The sequence below is a fragment of the Grus americana genome, chromosome 3 (genome assembly GCF_028858705.1).
Source record: "Grus americana isolate bGruAme1 chromosome 3, bGruAme1.mat, whole genome shotgun sequence".
Taxonomy (NCBI): Eukaryota; Metazoa; Chordata; class Aves; order Gruiformes; family Gruidae; genus Grus; species Grus americana.
In genome coordinates, this window is record NC_072854.1 from 111616258 (window position 1) to 111633704 (window position 17447).

General features: G+C 52.0%; 1 protein-coding gene across 1 annotated transcript; it reads left to right on the forward strand.

The window, feature by feature from the left end:
- The first annotated feature begins 6414 nt into the window (after positions 1–6414).
- On the forward strand, positions 6415–16518 carry OVOL2 (ovo like zinc finger 2). Its single transcript, XM_054821019.1, has 4 exons — positions 6415–6674; positions 7388–7578; positions 9838–10027; positions 13857–16518. Exons 1-4 carry the CDS (start codon positions 6575–6577, stop codon positions 14165–14167), a joined length of 792 nt encoding a protein of 263 aa, XP_054676994.1. The 5' UTR covers positions 6415–6574; the 3' UTR covers positions 14168–16518.
- The last annotated feature ends 929 nt before the right edge of the window (positions 16519–17447 follow it).

Here is a 17447-nt window from a genome sequence, read left to right on the forward strand (position 1 = left end):
CATCCCGACGGCAGTGCATCCTGATGTGTGGTGCATCCCGATGTGCAGCACATCCCGGTGGCAGGGAAAATAATGCATGTTTTGCGGGGTGATGCCCCCGGTTTGTGTGGGCCACCCCACTGAAGCGGGCACTGGCCAAGCAGCCGAATGAGAACACGGAGATGTGGCGGTGCTGAGTCGAGCGTAGCGCGGGGAGGGAAGACATCTCTCTGGAGGATAAAGCCAGGGTGAGAGGTTTCGGCAGACCACCCACAGTTCCAGCAGTAGCTGGGGCCCCCCTCAGGAGATGGAATCGGGCTCAGACGGGGAAGCTGCTCATCTTTGCCAGTATTGACACCCACTCTGGATGGACCCACATGGCTGAAGCTTTCTGTGACCTCCTGCCAGAAAGAACCCAAAATCCAAACTACCGGTCAAAAAGGACGAGCAGCTGCTGCCCCATTTCTTCGCTGTCCACGCAGCTGTTGGGTTTGATGTGTAGAGAGATGTCTCTTGTGAAAACATCAGAGAAACCCTGAGGACCACCACCACCAGTGACTGATTGCTGGAGAAGCTGGAGGGGCTCTGACTTGCGTAGATGTGGCTTTTGGAGGTCAGAGCCATGGTTAGAGACCATGTGGATTCACTGGTGCCTAATAAAGGTTGTGCACGTGATGTATTTTTAAACACAGGAAGAACATTAAGAGGGATTAGCTTTCTGTCCTCTGTTTAGCTACTGATGTGCAGGAAACCCCTGGGATTTCACTACCTTTGCAACCTCTGCTGCTGTATCAGGCTTGGTAGGAACGCACCCAAGTTCCCGGAGAGGACAGTGGGATCGCAGGAAACCAAGCAACAAAAAAAAAAAGTTAGGCAGTGCAGGCAAAGCTGGGGAAGGGGCTTCAGTGTTTCTATGGCAGAGTCTGTGAGTTCAGGGCTCTGCTGACCACCTTGTGAGAGCAGACACCTCTCCAAGGGTGTCACCCTGTCTCCCCACAGTGGTGCTGGACCATATGTGGAGGATGTGGGGGGCACGGGTCCTCTGGCAGCCTCTTCCCCTGAGCCTCATGGCTGTGGGTGCCACCGAGGAGGATGCTCAGGGGATGCTGCTGGGGACCCACACCTGGCATGGGCTTCACGGGGGGTGGCTGGGTGCTGTTTCCACAGGGAGCGGGACTCAGAGGCTCGGCGGGGAGCGGCTGGGCAACCTGGGGTGATGCCGGGCGCCCCGAGGGAGCGGAGCCGCAGTGAGTGGGTGGCCGGAGAGACAGCGCCAAGCCGGCGGGGGGGAGTGGGAAGGAAGCGGAGGTATCGGTGGAGAAAGACAGGGAGACGCTGGGAGTGGCAGGGGCCGTGGGAGGCAGGGAGACAGGAGCCCGGTGAGTCAGCCTGGTGGGGAGCTTTGAAACCTGGCGGGGAAGCACAGGCAGGGCAGGTTCTGCCGCAGCCTGGGGAGCCATCTTCCCCCGGCTGGCACCTTCTCCATCCCTCCTTCCCTGCTCAGCCAAGGAAAGCAGATCGCCCTCCAAACTGGGGCAGCTTGCAGAGCCGCTGCTCTCTCCTTCGGAGATAATGCTGGCGCGGAGCCACCCTGGCTGGCTCCATCCGCTGCGGTGAAGTGGTTCCTCATCTAACCAGGGGAGCTGCCAAAACCTGGCTTGGAAGCAGGGCTTTCCAGTGGTCAGGCTCGGCCCCATGGCCAGCGGCACAGGGGGAGTTGCACAGGCATGACCAGGGCAGTAGCTTTACTCTGGCAGCCCGTGCCACCTGCAGCAACGCTCACTCCCCCCCGACCTCTGGGGGACCGTGGGCCGGTATTCGCCCAAATGTTGGCACTGGAGATACCACGCTTTGGGTGGGAACCTGCCCTCGAAGGCAATGGCAACCCCTCTGGCAACGCACGGTGTGTGCGTGCAGGCGGCTGCTGAAACCCAGCTGAGTCACCCCTGGTGCTGCAGGTGTGCGATGGGGCGCGGGACGGGGTGCAGGGGAGCATCCCCAGTCAACTCTTCTCAGGCTGATGCTGAACTGCGAGACCAAGGGCAGACATCCAGGTGGAAGGAAGGTTGGGGCTGGAAACAGCGTGTGCCTGAGGCAAGGGTTTCTTTTAGAGCAGGGGGGACCTTTCCTCTGTGTTCTTCTGCAGGCTTTCGAGCTGTGGTCCTCAGAGATCCCTGCGATCCTTCTGGGGAGACACTACAGCATGCCAGACTTCTACCGGCTAATCCAGGGAGGCAGCAGATTGGGAAGGGCTGCAGAGGTGATACTCTCCCTTGTTCTCATCTTGCCTTGGCTGCAATGGGAGCACCTTCCTTCTGCGAACCCTCTCCCTTAACGTGGCTGGGATGTGAACCCGGTGCTCCCGGTCAGCTCGCAATGTCCGTTCCTGGGTGCTGGCGTGGGCTCCGTGCTCACTGTCCCACCTCATGTGGGGAAACATGGAGTGTTTCGAGGAAGGGGTGTCACAGTAGGATACCTCTCGGAGAGGACTGGGCAATGTTGTGACACCCAGCCTCCTCCCTGTCTCTCCCAAAATGCCTCTGGGAGCAGCGTGGGGGTTCACCAGAGGAGGGGATGTCAGCCGGGTTTTTGGGTGACTCACAGCAGCCCAGATGTCCCAGCCCTGGTGTTTCAGGCACACCGCAGACCCCAGAAGATGAAGGTTCGTCTTCCCAAGGATATGAAGCTGTGACCTCTCTTGCATGGTCAGTAAACTTGCATAAATCCCCCAATCTGAGCTCTGCTGGGAACCAGAGACCAAAGGCTGCGCTGTTGCATTGCTGGGCTCCTGGTACCATCCAGGGTCTCATCTCTGTCCAGCCTGGTTTGGCTCAAAATCGTGAGAAATCACCAGAAAAACAGCACTGGGTGATTCTGCTCTCAGCCTCGTGGACAGAGCATCCCCAGCACAGCCCCTGTGGGTGTACCTGCTGGTGTCCCTCCACTTCTGCGCAGGGCGGGTGATGGCTGGGGGCAAGATGCCACCAGGAGCTGAGGTGAAGGTTCCTTTGCTGGACTCTATACTAAAGGCTCAGCTCAAAGACATTTCCAAGGGACTGTGCGTTTCGATGGTGTTCAGCTCTGCCTGGCTGTACGATCACACCCTCATCCCTGCCCCGGGCACACGCCTGCTTCTACAGCCGCATGGTGAAAAGTAACCCAGGCAAGAAGAAGAAGGGACACGGCTCCCTGGGGTCACAGCTAACATATTCCCCGTTCACAGGTAAAACTGAGTCGTCGTCCCCTGAGCAGTGGACACGTACCTTTACTAACACCTCCTTTACTGAGCATCTCTCCCTCTGCTTTTCTCAAGCCCAGCTCCTTCCCTCGCTCCCTACACCCAGGTCCTTGCCCCCAAACACGCTTTCCCCACTCCCCTCTAGGTGCTGTATCAACCAGCGCGAGGCTGGCCGTGAGAGGGGTCCTCCAGAAGGTACGAGTGCCCCGTGCCCCTCGCACGTGGCCATCAATCCGCCCACCCCCACCCCAGGGCTAGTTTGGGAAGGAACGGGATGCGATTGCGACAGCGACACATGGCTGATTCATTGTTTGATCCAATCTCTCCCTCCTCACTCCCAAACGATTCGAGTCAAACGAAACACATTTTAGTAGTCAAATCTGTAAGGGTGGGTCCCATTGTGCTTTGACCCTACGGGGCATTTTGTACATTTAATTTGATTTACACCCAAAATGTTAATTTAACATACTGGATTTTCTTCCACACCCAACTAATGCTGAAAATTAAACAAGATCCTACAGAAAGGTTTGTGTGCCATTATCTCGTTAGCGTTGTTATTTATTGAGTAATTAGAGCGCTCAGGCTGTACGTGCAACATTGCTCCAGCAGGCATATGGAGAAGGACGCCGGCTGCCCGGTGACGTGTCCGTGGTCTGCCTCGCTGAAGGATGCCCCAAGGATGCTGCCTCATGGTGCCACGTGTGGCTCCCTGCAATGGTGTTGGTGGGGCCATGCTGAGCGCGTGCTCCCCAGGCTCCTCCGGGTTAAAAACCACCAAGGAATTTTTTAAGAAAGGCAGTATAGTTTTCTTCTGGGCTGCGGCCAAGCAACACCAAGGCTTGGTCAACAGTCTGTATTTCCACCCACTAGCTCAAGGGGAAGGCAGCCCACCACTGCTGAGATGCTCTACTTTGGGTAGACGGTGCCTCTCCATCCAGCTCCCCTCACCTTGCCGGAGGCTGCAGGACTTTCTCTCCACCCTGTGCCTCCGATGGTGCTGGACACACCACAGCCCTGACCACTCGTGTCAGGGCTCCAGAGCTGATAATAATTTAGTTCCTGATTCAGCCGTGCTTGTAAGCACACGTCTGACTTGGAGCACCCAATTAAAGTGAAGCGTGTGCTCCAGGACCTGGCTAAATGGGAACCTCAAAGCAGGATTTGAAAAAGCCAAGAAGACATTAAAGTAGTCACAGCAAGCTCTTGGTTCAGGAGTGTTGTGATTAATGTCATTTGCTACCTCTTTTCGCTTAAAAGACAAGGAGTGGTTAAAATAAAAGAAACCTCAAGTTGAAAGCATTGCAAAAAATCAATTAAAACCCATGTAGCTGCATTTTGACCTGGAGCAAAATCTCAGACATAACAGAGAAATTACATAGCCTTAAAGAGAAAGAAAGAAAGATAAGGTTTTATGTGTGGTATTGCTGAGGTATTGCCCGAAGGTGTGCTGAGGTGGCTTCTCACCCGGTACCAGCAGAGACTGTAAACTCCTTGCAGGAGCAGGGGGACCGAGTAGGTGCTCTCAGCCCTCACTGTCGTTCCCAGGGCCTGTCCTGCAGGTCAGCACTCAGGGCTTAAAAGCCTTGCTGGAGGATGAAGTGCCGGGTGGTGGGGTAACTCCTCTGCTGGGATGAAGATATCTGCACCTGTGCATCGCTCCAATAGACCCTACTGAAACAGGGTACGGTGGGTAGGGCTGCTGTGGCTCCTGGCTGGGATTTCCTGGCTGGAAACACTGAATGCTTTGGGATGCTCAGCCTGAAGGACCTCCTCTGGTCGTGCGGCCCCTGATGCGGGGCTGGGACTCCTCCATCCCTGGGGCTCCAGCCATTCCCACACCCCAAGGGCTTAGACCCATGCAAGAGCTCCCACCAGTTTGCCCCCGGATAAAGTCTCCAACAGCCCCGCACCAGTGCTCCTTGCCCCAAAGAGTAACTGGGGACACACGTTACGCAGATCTCTTCCATTTGGCCATCTCATTTGAAGGTGTGTCCTTTCCAGAAGCTCCAGACCCAGCTCCAGACCCAGCCCCTGAAGTTAAATCTTGGTCTCAATGAAACCAATGGTGAAACTCCCATCAGTTCTCTTTGGCCTGCGCTTTGCTCTTTGGGAGAAAAGCAGCAACCTTAGAGAAGAGCGATGCCATTTCAAAGGCCTCTTCACGTGGGGGAACAGCTCTTGGTGCTCGGTCTCACCAGCCTGCACAACCGCTGCAGCCTGGTGCCAGCTCTGTGAGGATGTGCTTGGGGAGGAAGGTGCCGAGTGCTTTTCCACTGCTTCTAATAAAAAAGCAGATTGAATAGTAGGTGTGAAGCAGGAGAAGGCACCCTTGAATGCTGTTAAATACCCAAGGACACACCACGTGTGGGCTTTGCGGTGCTCAGAGACTTTTCAGTACAGTTTTGTGGGTTTTCTTCTGTTTCTTTTGCTTCCTTCCCCCCACCCCGTCCTCTTGTCTTTTGTTTCATTTCCACTTCGGGAAGAGAGGGAGAGCACAAGAGGCAAAAAAAAAAAAAAAAGGGGGGGGGGGTAAGAAAAGGCTGAGGCCGTAACACGTTTTTCATTTTGAATCAATGACTGAAACAGAATAAAATCTTTTAAAAAAAACAAACAAAACAAAAAAACCCCCAAAAAACAGAAGAAAGGCTTGTCATTAAGAAAAATAATAACAACTTTCTCTGCCTGCTGCTGCCCAGAGGACAACTCAGGCTCTTCCCCGGCGCCCTGGGGAGCCTTCCCCTCCGCGGGGTGCCCCGGGGGGGCCCTCAGCGCAGCCCCCCGTGGCGGCGGGACCCGCACCCGCGAGTGGGGAGCACCCCCAGCATCCCGCTGCGGCGGCGGGCGGGCAGCGGGTCCGGCCCCGCCGGGGTCCCCGCCAGCGGGGCGGTGGGCAGGCAGCGGGCAGGCAGGCAGCAACGGCAGGCAGCGGGCAGGCAGCAACGGCAGGGCTCCCCTCCTCTATTTTTTTTTTTTTTTAATTTTCAGACGTTAAATTCTTTTGCAAACATTCATGCCTTAGGAAGGGCTGGAACAAAGCTCAGCTGCTCCAACCGGTCGGACAGGTAAGCAGACTTGTTGACACCGTTATGTTTGCAGCACGCATGCTCCTTCCCAAGTTTCCTGGTGCATTTTTCTATTCCACCTTATGAAACTTTCCTCCCCCCCCCACTCCCTTCCCCTCCCCTTCCCCTCCCCGCTCCTCGGCGGCTCTGCCCGGTGCGTGCGGTCCCGCTCCCCGCGGACGGCAGCGCAGCGCCCGCGCCCCGTCGGGCTGCGGGCGGGCGGCGGGGTGAGCCGCCGCTCCGCTCCGCTCCGTGCCGTGCCGTGCCGTGCCCAGCCGTGCCCCCTGCCCTCGCCATGCCCAGAGCCTTCCTGGTGAAGCGTCGGAGCCCGCAGCCGGCGGTGCGCAGCTGGGATGGGCTGCCCGACGAGGAGAGAGCCGACACCTACATCCCAGGTACGGCGCCGACGGGCTCCCTGCCCCAGCACCGCTCGCCGCCGGGAGGGAGGGAGGGAGGGAGGGAGGGGGGGTCCCCGCCGGACCTCAGCCCTCGCACCGGTCCCCGGGCTGCGGAGGGGGCGGGTTGGGGATGGGGCTTTGCCGGGCTGGGAGAGCCCCGAGGGGGCGGGCGGCGGGCCGGGGAGGGCTGTGCTAAACGTTGGGGGGGCTCGGGGACCCTCCCCGCCCAGCGGCGGGGGTGCCGGCTGCCGGCCCCGCCGGGCGATGCAGCCCCCATGCCTGGTACCATCTCCCACCCCGGGGAGCCCCCGGCTATGGGCGGGGGGGGGGGGGGGGCGGTGTGTGTGTCCCAGAAGGTGGGAAACCTCGTTTGCATGAGAAAGGTGGCGGGGGGAGGAGAAGAAAGGAACGGGGGGGGTGGGGTGGGGGTTGAATTGTGATGTACTCCTGGCCTCCCCCTCCCTCCTCCTCCTGCCCTTGCCCGGGGTATAACGGGAAGGCGGCGGAGCTGGCTTGTTTGAACTTTGGGACCGTTCGTGTTTGAGTTTCCGATTGCAGCGTGAGCCGGGGATCCTCCCCCGCCGCTCGCGGCCCGCCCGCAGGTTAAACACCGGGGCCCGGCGGCTCCCGCCCCCCGCCGCCTCCCCTCCCCTGGCCGCGGCTCCGCGGTCCCCCCTCTTCATCGCATCCCCCCCCCTTCCCGGCTGCAGGCGGGATCGGCTGCGTGCTGCTGGGCTACGAGGACAGCTGCAGCCTGGAGAGCAGCGGGAGCAGCGGGACCCGGGACGCGGAGCCCAGCGACCCCCCGACGCCCCAGCCCGCCCCCGGCGACTTGGGCACGGCCGGGGGGATGCTGCTGGACCTGGCCGTCAAGCGCCCCGTGGTCAGGTCGAAAATCAAGGTAACCGCCTGCACCCCTGCGTTCTCTTCCCCGGCGATGGGGTCACCCCATTTCGAGGGCAGGGCCCGGCTGCCGGCTGGGGACGCCGGGTGACAACAGTCCCTCGGGCTGTGTCTGGTAGAGGTGACAGCACCCGTCCCACACACCGAGATGGAGGCCGGCGAGAGCGTCTGGCTGTAGGATGGCAGCGGCAGGGCAAGCCTCGTAAGCGATGTACCGTAATCTTCCAGTGCCCTTTGCCTTCCCTTATCCCCGCCTGGGACATGCTGCCCCTGACCTGCTTGGCTCGAGTCCTGCAGGAGCTCTGAACCCAGCCAGGAAGGACCAGCCCTGGCAGCTAGGAGTCGTGCCCCACGGTGCGTGGGTGGATCTCGTTCCTTAACGTGGGGCCTCCTTAAAAGGCCGCCTTCTAGGTTGTAGTCAAGCTTTCACCAAGGGGGCTGTGGTGAATCTTCCCACCACCTCCCTACCCTCTTCACTTGTCAAGATAGCAGCTAGGCAAAGGTCCTCCTCCGAAGCTGTGAAAGGCCATTGCCACCTTGAGGTGGACCTGCAGGCTTGGGTGAAATGAAGCAATTATCTGTCCATTAACTTCACTGAAGAGCTTCTCTGCTGCATGAGCAGGAGCTTGTACTGATGGTTGGGTGTCCCCTGGGCAGAGCCAGCAGAGCAGAGCGGTGATTTCAGTCCCCAGGCTGAGAAGATGAATCACTCATGGGCTTCTCGTGGTGCTGGAGGATGCAAGATGGAGCTCCCAAAGCGCGGTGGTGATGCAGATGGGGTGGGAGGACCACGTCCATTTCTGAACATCCAGAGTTCCCCTCAGCAGAGGTGGACCCAGGCCACCCCAGTGCTAGGAAGGAGGAGATGTGTTTACTGGTGGCTAGTTAACACCTCATTAAACCCTGGCTGTTGGTTTGCTGGATGGAGCTGTAAAAATTCCCACTGTCTCTGCTGGGATGACAGCCTTTCGGCCACTGTGTTATTAATCTCATGATTAATGCTAGGCTTTCACCCTGCCTATATGTGGCTGCATGAGGTGAAGTCCTACCTGTTGGCCAACAGATACTTTCTGGCTGGCTCCCCCTCTAGTGTCACACCTTGTGATTTTGCAGCTGCCTTTTTTTAAAGCTTTCTTTACAATTTCAGGTAGCATTGCTTCAGTAGTAAGTGGAGGAAAGGAAAAATAAGTGGCTCTTCAGGAAAAAGGACCCCCAAACATATTCCTCTATGAAGAGCTTGCCCTGCTGCTGTTTGACTTCAACCTACTTCGTATAATTTAACCTGGGCTATTAGCCACAGTCACAGTGAAACCTCGTGTCGGCACAGCTGAGTTTTCTCAGTGTGCCACAGAAACTCCCCAAAAGCACCACGAAAGCCGACGGACGTGTGCGTGTGGTGCCGCCTGCTCCGCCGGCTTTCCCCCGGCCCAAGCGGCTAGTGGCCAACATGTCCACTCCCCAACAAATAATTAAACTAATAGCAAAGTATTTGCATCTTCCAGACATTAAGTCTTTCCTCTGAGGAACGCTCTTCCCAAGAGCTGAATCATCAGTGTCTCCCTTAGTCAAGCCAGGTCATGGTGTTGGCACAATATTTTTGGTGTTAGGAGTGGGAATGGGGAAATTAACCCCTAATGACACTCTGCTGTTAATTAACAAGCCAGGGAGACCAATGGGAGGAGAGTAGTGCCATTGTTTCAGTCTCTGCTGAGTCAGCGCAATGTGCCTTGATTTATCTCGCCAAACCTACCTTTTTTTCACTGCTGGCTGGTTTTTGAGGGACCCATAGCAGCTGGAAGCGTGATTAGCGAAGGCACCGCATGGGTACGACTTTCTCACACCAGGGAGGGCCTCCCGTTTCCATCTGGGGTATCAGCTGAGTGCAGGAGCAAACACACATACAGCCCCACGGAGAGGAGCTTGTAGCCTCAGCCCGTGTGCTTAGGGATGTAGCTGGACGAGGGTCCCTGCCTCTGGAAGGTATCCAGCGCACAGGCTTTCTTTTAACCCCCGAAGCCAAGCTGTCCAACATCTGTGGCAGTCCCAAACCGCGCACGGTAACAGTCACCCATCTGACTGCAAGGGAAGCGTGAAGGTTTCACCCAGCAAGAATCTCCTGAATGCTTTCACTTTTCATTTTGAACATATCCCGAGAGTCTTTTAATGCAACAATAACCCATCCCTCCTTATTTTGTTTGTTTTCTGTTAATCTTTGTCATGTCGATGCCTACTCACCCAGTCCTCTTCCATTCCTTAGTTCACCACCGGCACTTGTAACGATGCTACGATGCATAGCTGCGAGCTGTGTGGCAAAGGCTTTCGCTTGCAGCGGATGCTCAACCGTCACATCAAGTGTCACAGCCAGGTGAAAAGACACTTGTGCACCTTCTGCGGAAAAGGCTTCAATGACACCTTCGATCTGAAAAGACACGTCCGGACCCATACTGGTGAGAACACGTTCCCCAGGGGCTTGTGGACACCTCTGGGTAGCGGGAGGTGGGAGGAGGGGTGAGTTGGGACAAGGATGGGGGATGAAGGTAACGTGGCGAGACAATAATACAAAACCCAGGTAAACAACATTTGCAAAAAATAGTGGGGATGTGGTGGAGGAAAGGGAAAGACATGGGTATGGACAGGTAAAAGTTCTGGGACTGACAAAACCTGAGGAGAACTAATGAAATCTGTTTGAAGCAATGTGGGTGCATGAGATACCATCCAGATCTGGTGTAGATGTGGCCATGTGCTGCCATGCCTGGGTCAGCGAGACCAGGATAACCCACCTGGGATAACCCACCCCGGGTAACCCACCTGGTGTAACTCACCGCACGTTATTACGAGCCCAGTGTGTACCGGTGAGCGCGGGCAGGCGGTGGATGAAAACACTTTGCCCTCTAGAGGCAACGAGCAGCAGTTTCTTGGGTGGTTTTGTTTTTTTTTTTTTTGCAAACCTTCCCTGCCAGCTGTCCTGCGGGATGGGGTTATGGCTTGATTTTGGCACTGTCTGGAGAAAACAGACCGTGGTTCATGCTGGGCCTCCAGCTTTTTTAGGGAAACTAGACAACACATCTGACTTCCACTAACCCTGTTTGCTGCATCCCTGCCTGCTTCAGGCTACCAGCTCCCCCAATCCCCTTTTGGAGCCATTTCCCTCTGCACATCCAGCCATCCAGATCAGTTTGGCCACTGGCCTAAACCGTCTCTACTCACTTGTCGTGTAGGTCACAGCATGGGTTGAAAATCAGGAGCAGCGGGCTGAAAAATCTCCCAACAGCAGTTCCTGCTCTGGATTGAGGGTGGGTGAAAAAGTTGCCTTTAACCCGGGCTAGTTCCCTCCTCCTCCCTGCTTGCATCTACAGCAGATGTACAGGCATAACCGAGGATGCTGTGGTTTAAGCCCATGATGGCACTGGAAGAAAGAAAAGTCATCCCTTTCCCTTCTCTCCTCACTCTTGCTCCCATATCGCTCCCCTGGGCTGGAGGGATGAACTTTCTGTGGCCACACTGCAGTGGGGTCGGTTCCTGAGCCCACCCCAAATAGAGGCCGTTATGTTTCTTTGAACCGGATCGGTTGCCTCAGAACCAGCTCACTGGTCACAGAAGTGCTTGCCTAACCTGGAGCAGGGAGAAGGCTGCATTTTTGTTTCTTTTGCTTAGTGGAAGCGATGGCTTAAATACACATCAACCCCATCGTCCCCAAGCAAGACTCTTTCTGGCAGGCCAAGCTGGCTGTGCTCAGGGGGCTTTGACTTTGCGCTGTAGGGATGCATCCACCACATTTCCCGGCACGTTCTGACTTTCCAGATTTGTGGTTACCTACGAGACCTGCCAATTATTTGGGCTTGCTCTGCGATGCCCCTTTTTTGGCTCAGGCACCATCAACCAGGCGCACTGCTAGAGGTGACGCAAGCGCGTTGGTGGGCAGGAGCTGTTAGCAGTAGAGCTCACGAAAACAATGCCGCCCGTTTCGATGGGAAAGCATTGGCCGGAGCCAAGGTTTTGCGCTGCTTTGGTTTGTTTGCAAAGCTTTCATGTGGAAAGGAAAGCTGCTGGCTGTGAGCAGGGAGCTGCCGCTGGGGGATGGCTGAAGTGTGGAGTCGGTGCTTCTGAAATAAGTGATTTTTTTTCAACCTGTCCCATCCTTTGAGATTGAGAAACTAAATCCAAGAGGATCCCTGTTCAGAAGCTAAAAACATATATATTCTGTGGCAGGTAGGGTTGAATACATGATGCAGGAGTGGACCAAATTTTGCGAAACTCTGGAAGGGAAGGATCTTTGTACTGGACCGAGTGAAAACCCACTGTCCTGGAAATGTGAATCTTATGGTTAGATTGTCCCCAGATTTACTAGAAGAAATCTGGTGTCATTATTTCTTCTCTCCAGTGTAAAGCCAGGATGAATGCTCACATATATTGCATATTTGCTTGGTGCCTTGGGTCATGGGGGGCAAAGAAGGCTGCAGCAGCGGTACCAATAGTGTCTTGGCACGTATCTTTTCCAGGCTGAAATACAGCATCTCTGAAAGCGGTGGCTTTTTTAATGCCAAAATTGATTGCTGTTCAGGAAAGCTGGACTATATTTGAATGTTAAAAAGATGACAAATGGGCTGGAAGTGGTAGTGTGGGCTTTATTTTATAGCTATGGGTGCTCATCTACGTGTGCTTTACTGAATGTCGGTGTTCCAGTGGGAATTGTCACGCAGTGTTTGTAACCAGACTGTGCAACAGTAGGGTACTGGCAGAGAGAGTGAAAGCCAAATGTCCCAGTTTAGCTTCATGGCACAAGCAGAGTTACACATTAAAAGTCAGTAATATACACAGTAAAATCAAATTTTAAAATGATTCCTAAGTAATGAAGAGATTCCTACAGCCTTGATGGGCTGTGCCATCCTCGCATGACCCCTCTTGTGCTTGCTCTCGTGCCTGTGGAGCACTGTGGGCATCAGGAACCAAGGCTGGTGGAGGTTTACATTGCCTTCAGATGAGCATGAAATGGCACCCAAAATACTGATTGTAAAAAGACACATTTTTGTGCGTGAATTCTAATGGAGATGTGGAGTTTCTCTCCAACTGCAGTTTAACGTGACTAACCAAAGCAGTGTCACAGCAGTAGGCGTTAGGAAACTTTAGCCTTGATAGTTTAAGCCGGTGCACTGGGATAACCTCCTTTTACCAGACTTGGAAAAATACAGTCAAGATGCTGCTTATTGGAACTTCTAATCAGTTTGGATTTCTGGTAGAAAGATCAGTGTCTGAGTGGTGAACTTAACACAATCCGATTCAAGTTACAACCATCTGTATGGATGTGTGTGCTTTGCCCTTTTTTGCCTGGCTATTACCACAGGTCTGATCTTCCACACACTCAGGTTTCATTAGGAAAAGAGAGGGGTTTAGGTAACTCCTTGCATCTGTTTTAAGGCTGGTTTTTGCTTCAAAACTCATTGAGCTAGTCTAGTAAGTAAAATCACAACTGGTTTAGGTTTTTTTTTCAAGTGTCATTAAACACTCTGCTATTTGTTATTGAAGTACTGGGGGGTTGTTGTTAAGTTGGTGTTGATTAGTGGTAAAATGGATACTCTTTAGTGCTCAGTATTTTTAAATGTTAGTTGTCTGTACTGAACGAAACTGCTTGGGCATTCAAATCACAAGCCAGCCCCTTCTCCCTCCTCTGGAGACACACATACATATTTCTTTCATCTTAACGCACTTCTCTTCCAGAACTTGAGCTTGTAATCTCAATCACCAAATCTATATTCTATGAAAACGCTCTCACTCGTTTGAAGTGCCGTGATCACTGTATGTTCACATTGGACTGCCGTACACTGAAGCCTCATTAAGCTTTGCTCACTAAAAGAGAAAAATTAACATCTTACCGAGATACAAGATTTCATTCATTATAAAAGTAAAAATGAAAGGTTAGCTGAAACTGATAGTTTTACCTAATCACAGGACTTCAAAAAGTCAGAACTCTAAAGGAGTCTGTTTCGCAAGAGTTGAAAATGACTTCTTTAGGACCAAAGCGCCAACGGGTGCCTGTTAGTGTCTGCTCACGTCCCCTCAAAACACTTCTAGGTTGTCTATTCCTAAATACGTCAACCCATTCCTGAAAATTTTAGCCTGAAAGTAAGATGTTTTATTTAGACAGATAGTTCCTTGGGCTAGTAGCTCCCTACTGCTAGGTGTTTCCTCAATAACTGATATGCCAGAGCCTTAGACAGTTCTTAGTCATCTGTAAGAAATGTAGATCAGAATGGTAATTGCTGTCTTTTAACGTTGCAGGAATTCGTCCTTACAAATGTGAGGTTTGCAACAAAGCCTTCACCCAGCGCTGTTCCCTGGAGTCCCACCTTAAGAAGATTCACGGCGTGCAGCAGCAATACGCCTACAAACAAAGGCGAGATAAACTTTACGTGTGCGAAGACTGCGGCTACACGGGCCCCACGCAGGAGGACCTGTACCTGCACGTTAGTAACGTTCACCCCGGAAGTGCTTTCCTGAAAAAAACCTCAAAAAAACTTGCAGCAGTTTTGCAAAACAAACTGAGCCCTGTCCTGCAGAGGAACTCCAAAGATGACGACAAAGATGAGTAACACAGTGGATTACAGTGGTCTAAAGGAATGAAGTTTACATGTAGGACTATATATATATTATTTTTTTAAAAACAATTTTGAAAGAAACCCCTGAAATAAAAAGGATGCTTTTGTTAACAGGACTCTCTTGATGTTGGCAGAACCTCATCTTGAAAGAACTATTCCCATATACGATGCAAACATCAGACTTTTTTATCTGGCCAAAAAAAAAAAAAAAAAGGAAAGTTTGGAAGAGGCTGTCACCTCTTGGATGGAGCATTTAACTGAACTGACAATTCAGGCAACCTGTTTTCTATTTCAGCTCTACCACACATCCGAGTGCCCACTGACAAATAAGTTCATATTTCCTCAGTGTATTTTGTAAAGCTAATAACAGTTACCACCCGTAAAAATTATTACTTTTGAGAGGTTTGGGTGAAAAGTGTCTTGTATGCGCAGCTACTAGAACATTGTTCCATGCAAAATGAATTAAAATGGTCTTAAGAATAGAAGTACCCTTTATCAGTAAATAAGATAAAATGTGCAAGTGCAAATATCCTTAACTCTGCTCCTCTGTGCAGTAAACTAATTATTTATGGAAGCATGATCCAAGGTGAGCTGAAACTTTTTTTGAAAGGATGCAAAACTTTTTCCTCCCAAACTTTCTCTACTAGCGAATGGCATTATTCCAGGGCAGACTTATGGTCATGTTTTAGGTACTTTAAGCTGTGAACTTATTTTATCATGTTTAGATTTAAGTGTAACCTTAATTCTGATGTTCCTGGACTTGTCATGCTCACTTTGGGGATTATTACCACATGCTTTTAACATACACCAATATCAACCCTGAAACCCAAGGAAAATACTTTAATGACTTGAAGATATGTATTTTTCTGTCATGATGAAATGCAATTTTGTGTGTATTTTATGGTGTGTGCGTGTGTGTGTGTTCATTTTGGGTTGTTTTTTTTTTTCTTTTTAATCATCAACTGCCTGTTCGCTAATACAACAGAGCAGTGCAACGCAGTGAAGAGGGAGACTTAGCCTGTCCCTGCCTCATGAGATCAGTGCAAAACTGTAGGCACAAATCTGGCCTCCTACCTGTAACCACTGTCAGTTTAGAAAGCTCCTACCGAGGCTGATGCCACAAGGGAAGGAGGCGGCGATGATGGTGAGGGACAGGTACTACATCTCTGTGCATTTAGGACTGCCCCATAATCCCACTCCAGCTCCTGTTGACCCAGGACAACCAAGAGGGACAAGCCTATAGGGATACTTGAGTGTGACGTTAGGGACTTAAAAACCAGAGGAGAGGGATGCCCATGGAACTCATGTTGCTGAAACTGCCTGACACTTTAAGACTTCAGAAGCTGCTGCAGCCCTTACGGGGCACTTCAGTGTCTGTACTAGGAGTGACGGGGTGGGGTGGTAACTTCCTCGGCAACCGTGAGTTACTCTGGTCCAAGCACACGTTTTTCATCTGTCTCTTAATGGACACAGCCGCTGAACAGGTTTTACATCAATTTCAATGCATAACAATTAATGGATTTCATTTGTAAATTCCAAAAATTCGTATCATGCTCAAAATAAAGCTGTACACTTGGGGAGAATGCACTGTATTCTATATACATTGAACCAACAGCTGAAAAGTAACCCACCTAAAATACACAGTCATAGCCAGGACCTTCATAATCATTACTACTCAAATGATAGATTCTGAGCGTCTCTGCAAGAATTGTAAAAATCTTATCAATTCGCCTCAGTTTTGTACAGGCATTTGCTTTTTTTTTTTTTAATGTGTGGGGAAAAGCTTTTAGGGGTTTTAAAGCATTTATAATTATATTAATACTTTATTTAGCACAACTGTTGGTGCTTGGGACCTTGAAAACAAGGATAATAAAGTGATGCTACTGCGTAAAGAACAAACTTGTCATCCTGTGTAACGGGAAAGTTCACGGAATACTTGGATAGGAAGTCCATGGAAAAAAAAGCATCTGAGATAAATTAGAAGATCCTTGCTTTACAAAAAGAGCTAAAGCCTATGCACTGATCCCCAGTTCTTCTGAGATCATGCCATTATAACAATAGTATAAATGGAAGGATGCTCACTCCGAGCGAAGCTTGCATGCTTGCAATTGTATCAACAAGACTGCCTGGCTAAGAAAAGCGTTAACAGCCAGTTCAGCCAACTGTGCTGGCGACACTCCCCAGTAAACTGCTCAGTGAGGTCTCGGTCAGGAAACTTAACTGTTGAGTTCAGCTCCTAGGTGGAGTTCAGTGGAGTCCACCTGAGCAGTGACTAGCGTTCACCTGCCTGCGAAGGACTCGTGCACTTAGCTCTGCTGAAACCTCAGCCCTTACATGGGAACAGTGGAGGTGCGTCCGAAACCCTCCCTATGCTGGAGACGCATTTTGTGTGTGTACATGGCTTTTTCCCTCCTGTAGGACACATTGCTTTCGATTTCCCTCCAATATCGCTGCCAAAGCATGTCCCTGCCGAAAGAGCTACAGACATGTTAAGGTGGTGCATCTGTGTGATCTCAAAGAAAGCATTCGCAGCAACAGAGGAAAGACACAGGTAACAGTACACAGAAGAAAAAACACTTTGTATGGAGAGCAAAGCTCTGACAAGCTGGATGCTATAGTTGCAGTAACTGCCCTGATTGCCTGGCTGGTTTTTCTGTAGAGGAGATACGCCCTGTAGCAGATGCTTTGGGCACACCAATTTAACAGTCTAGCAAGTTAGTTTAAACTGGTCACAAAGTGAGAGTTTGCATGACACTGGCAGTGGCCACCTGCCAGTTCTGTTACGGGACAAAACCGGCACTAGCTTGTGCCTCTGCAGAAACGTTCCTGAGCTCACACAGGGATGCCGGAGGCAGCCAGACTTCCAGAAGTGCCAGACACCAGTAACTTCCACCGGTACCGCCTTTGAAGGCTGCCTGCCTTCTCCTGGCTCCCTGACAGTACAGACTCATCCAAGACTTAGAGATCGGTTTACAAACTGGCAGTGCCAGTGAAGCTGGCAGCCTTCCTCAGACACAAGGCTTTTGTTAAACAAACCATCACAGGTGAAGCCAACAGGTGCCTGCACTGCCCAGGCTCCAGACATGTCCTTACGTACTAGGAAGCAGGAGGAGGCTGAAAGCTCACGTGGTTCAGAGACATCTAACGGCTGTATGATGCACTGATGAAGGCAGCAATCCCACACAAACATCACCCAACTGTTCCACGCTCTCTCGATTTATCAAGTCCAAATCAACACAGGGAATTCAGCACATTTTATCACCTCCTGCTTCTG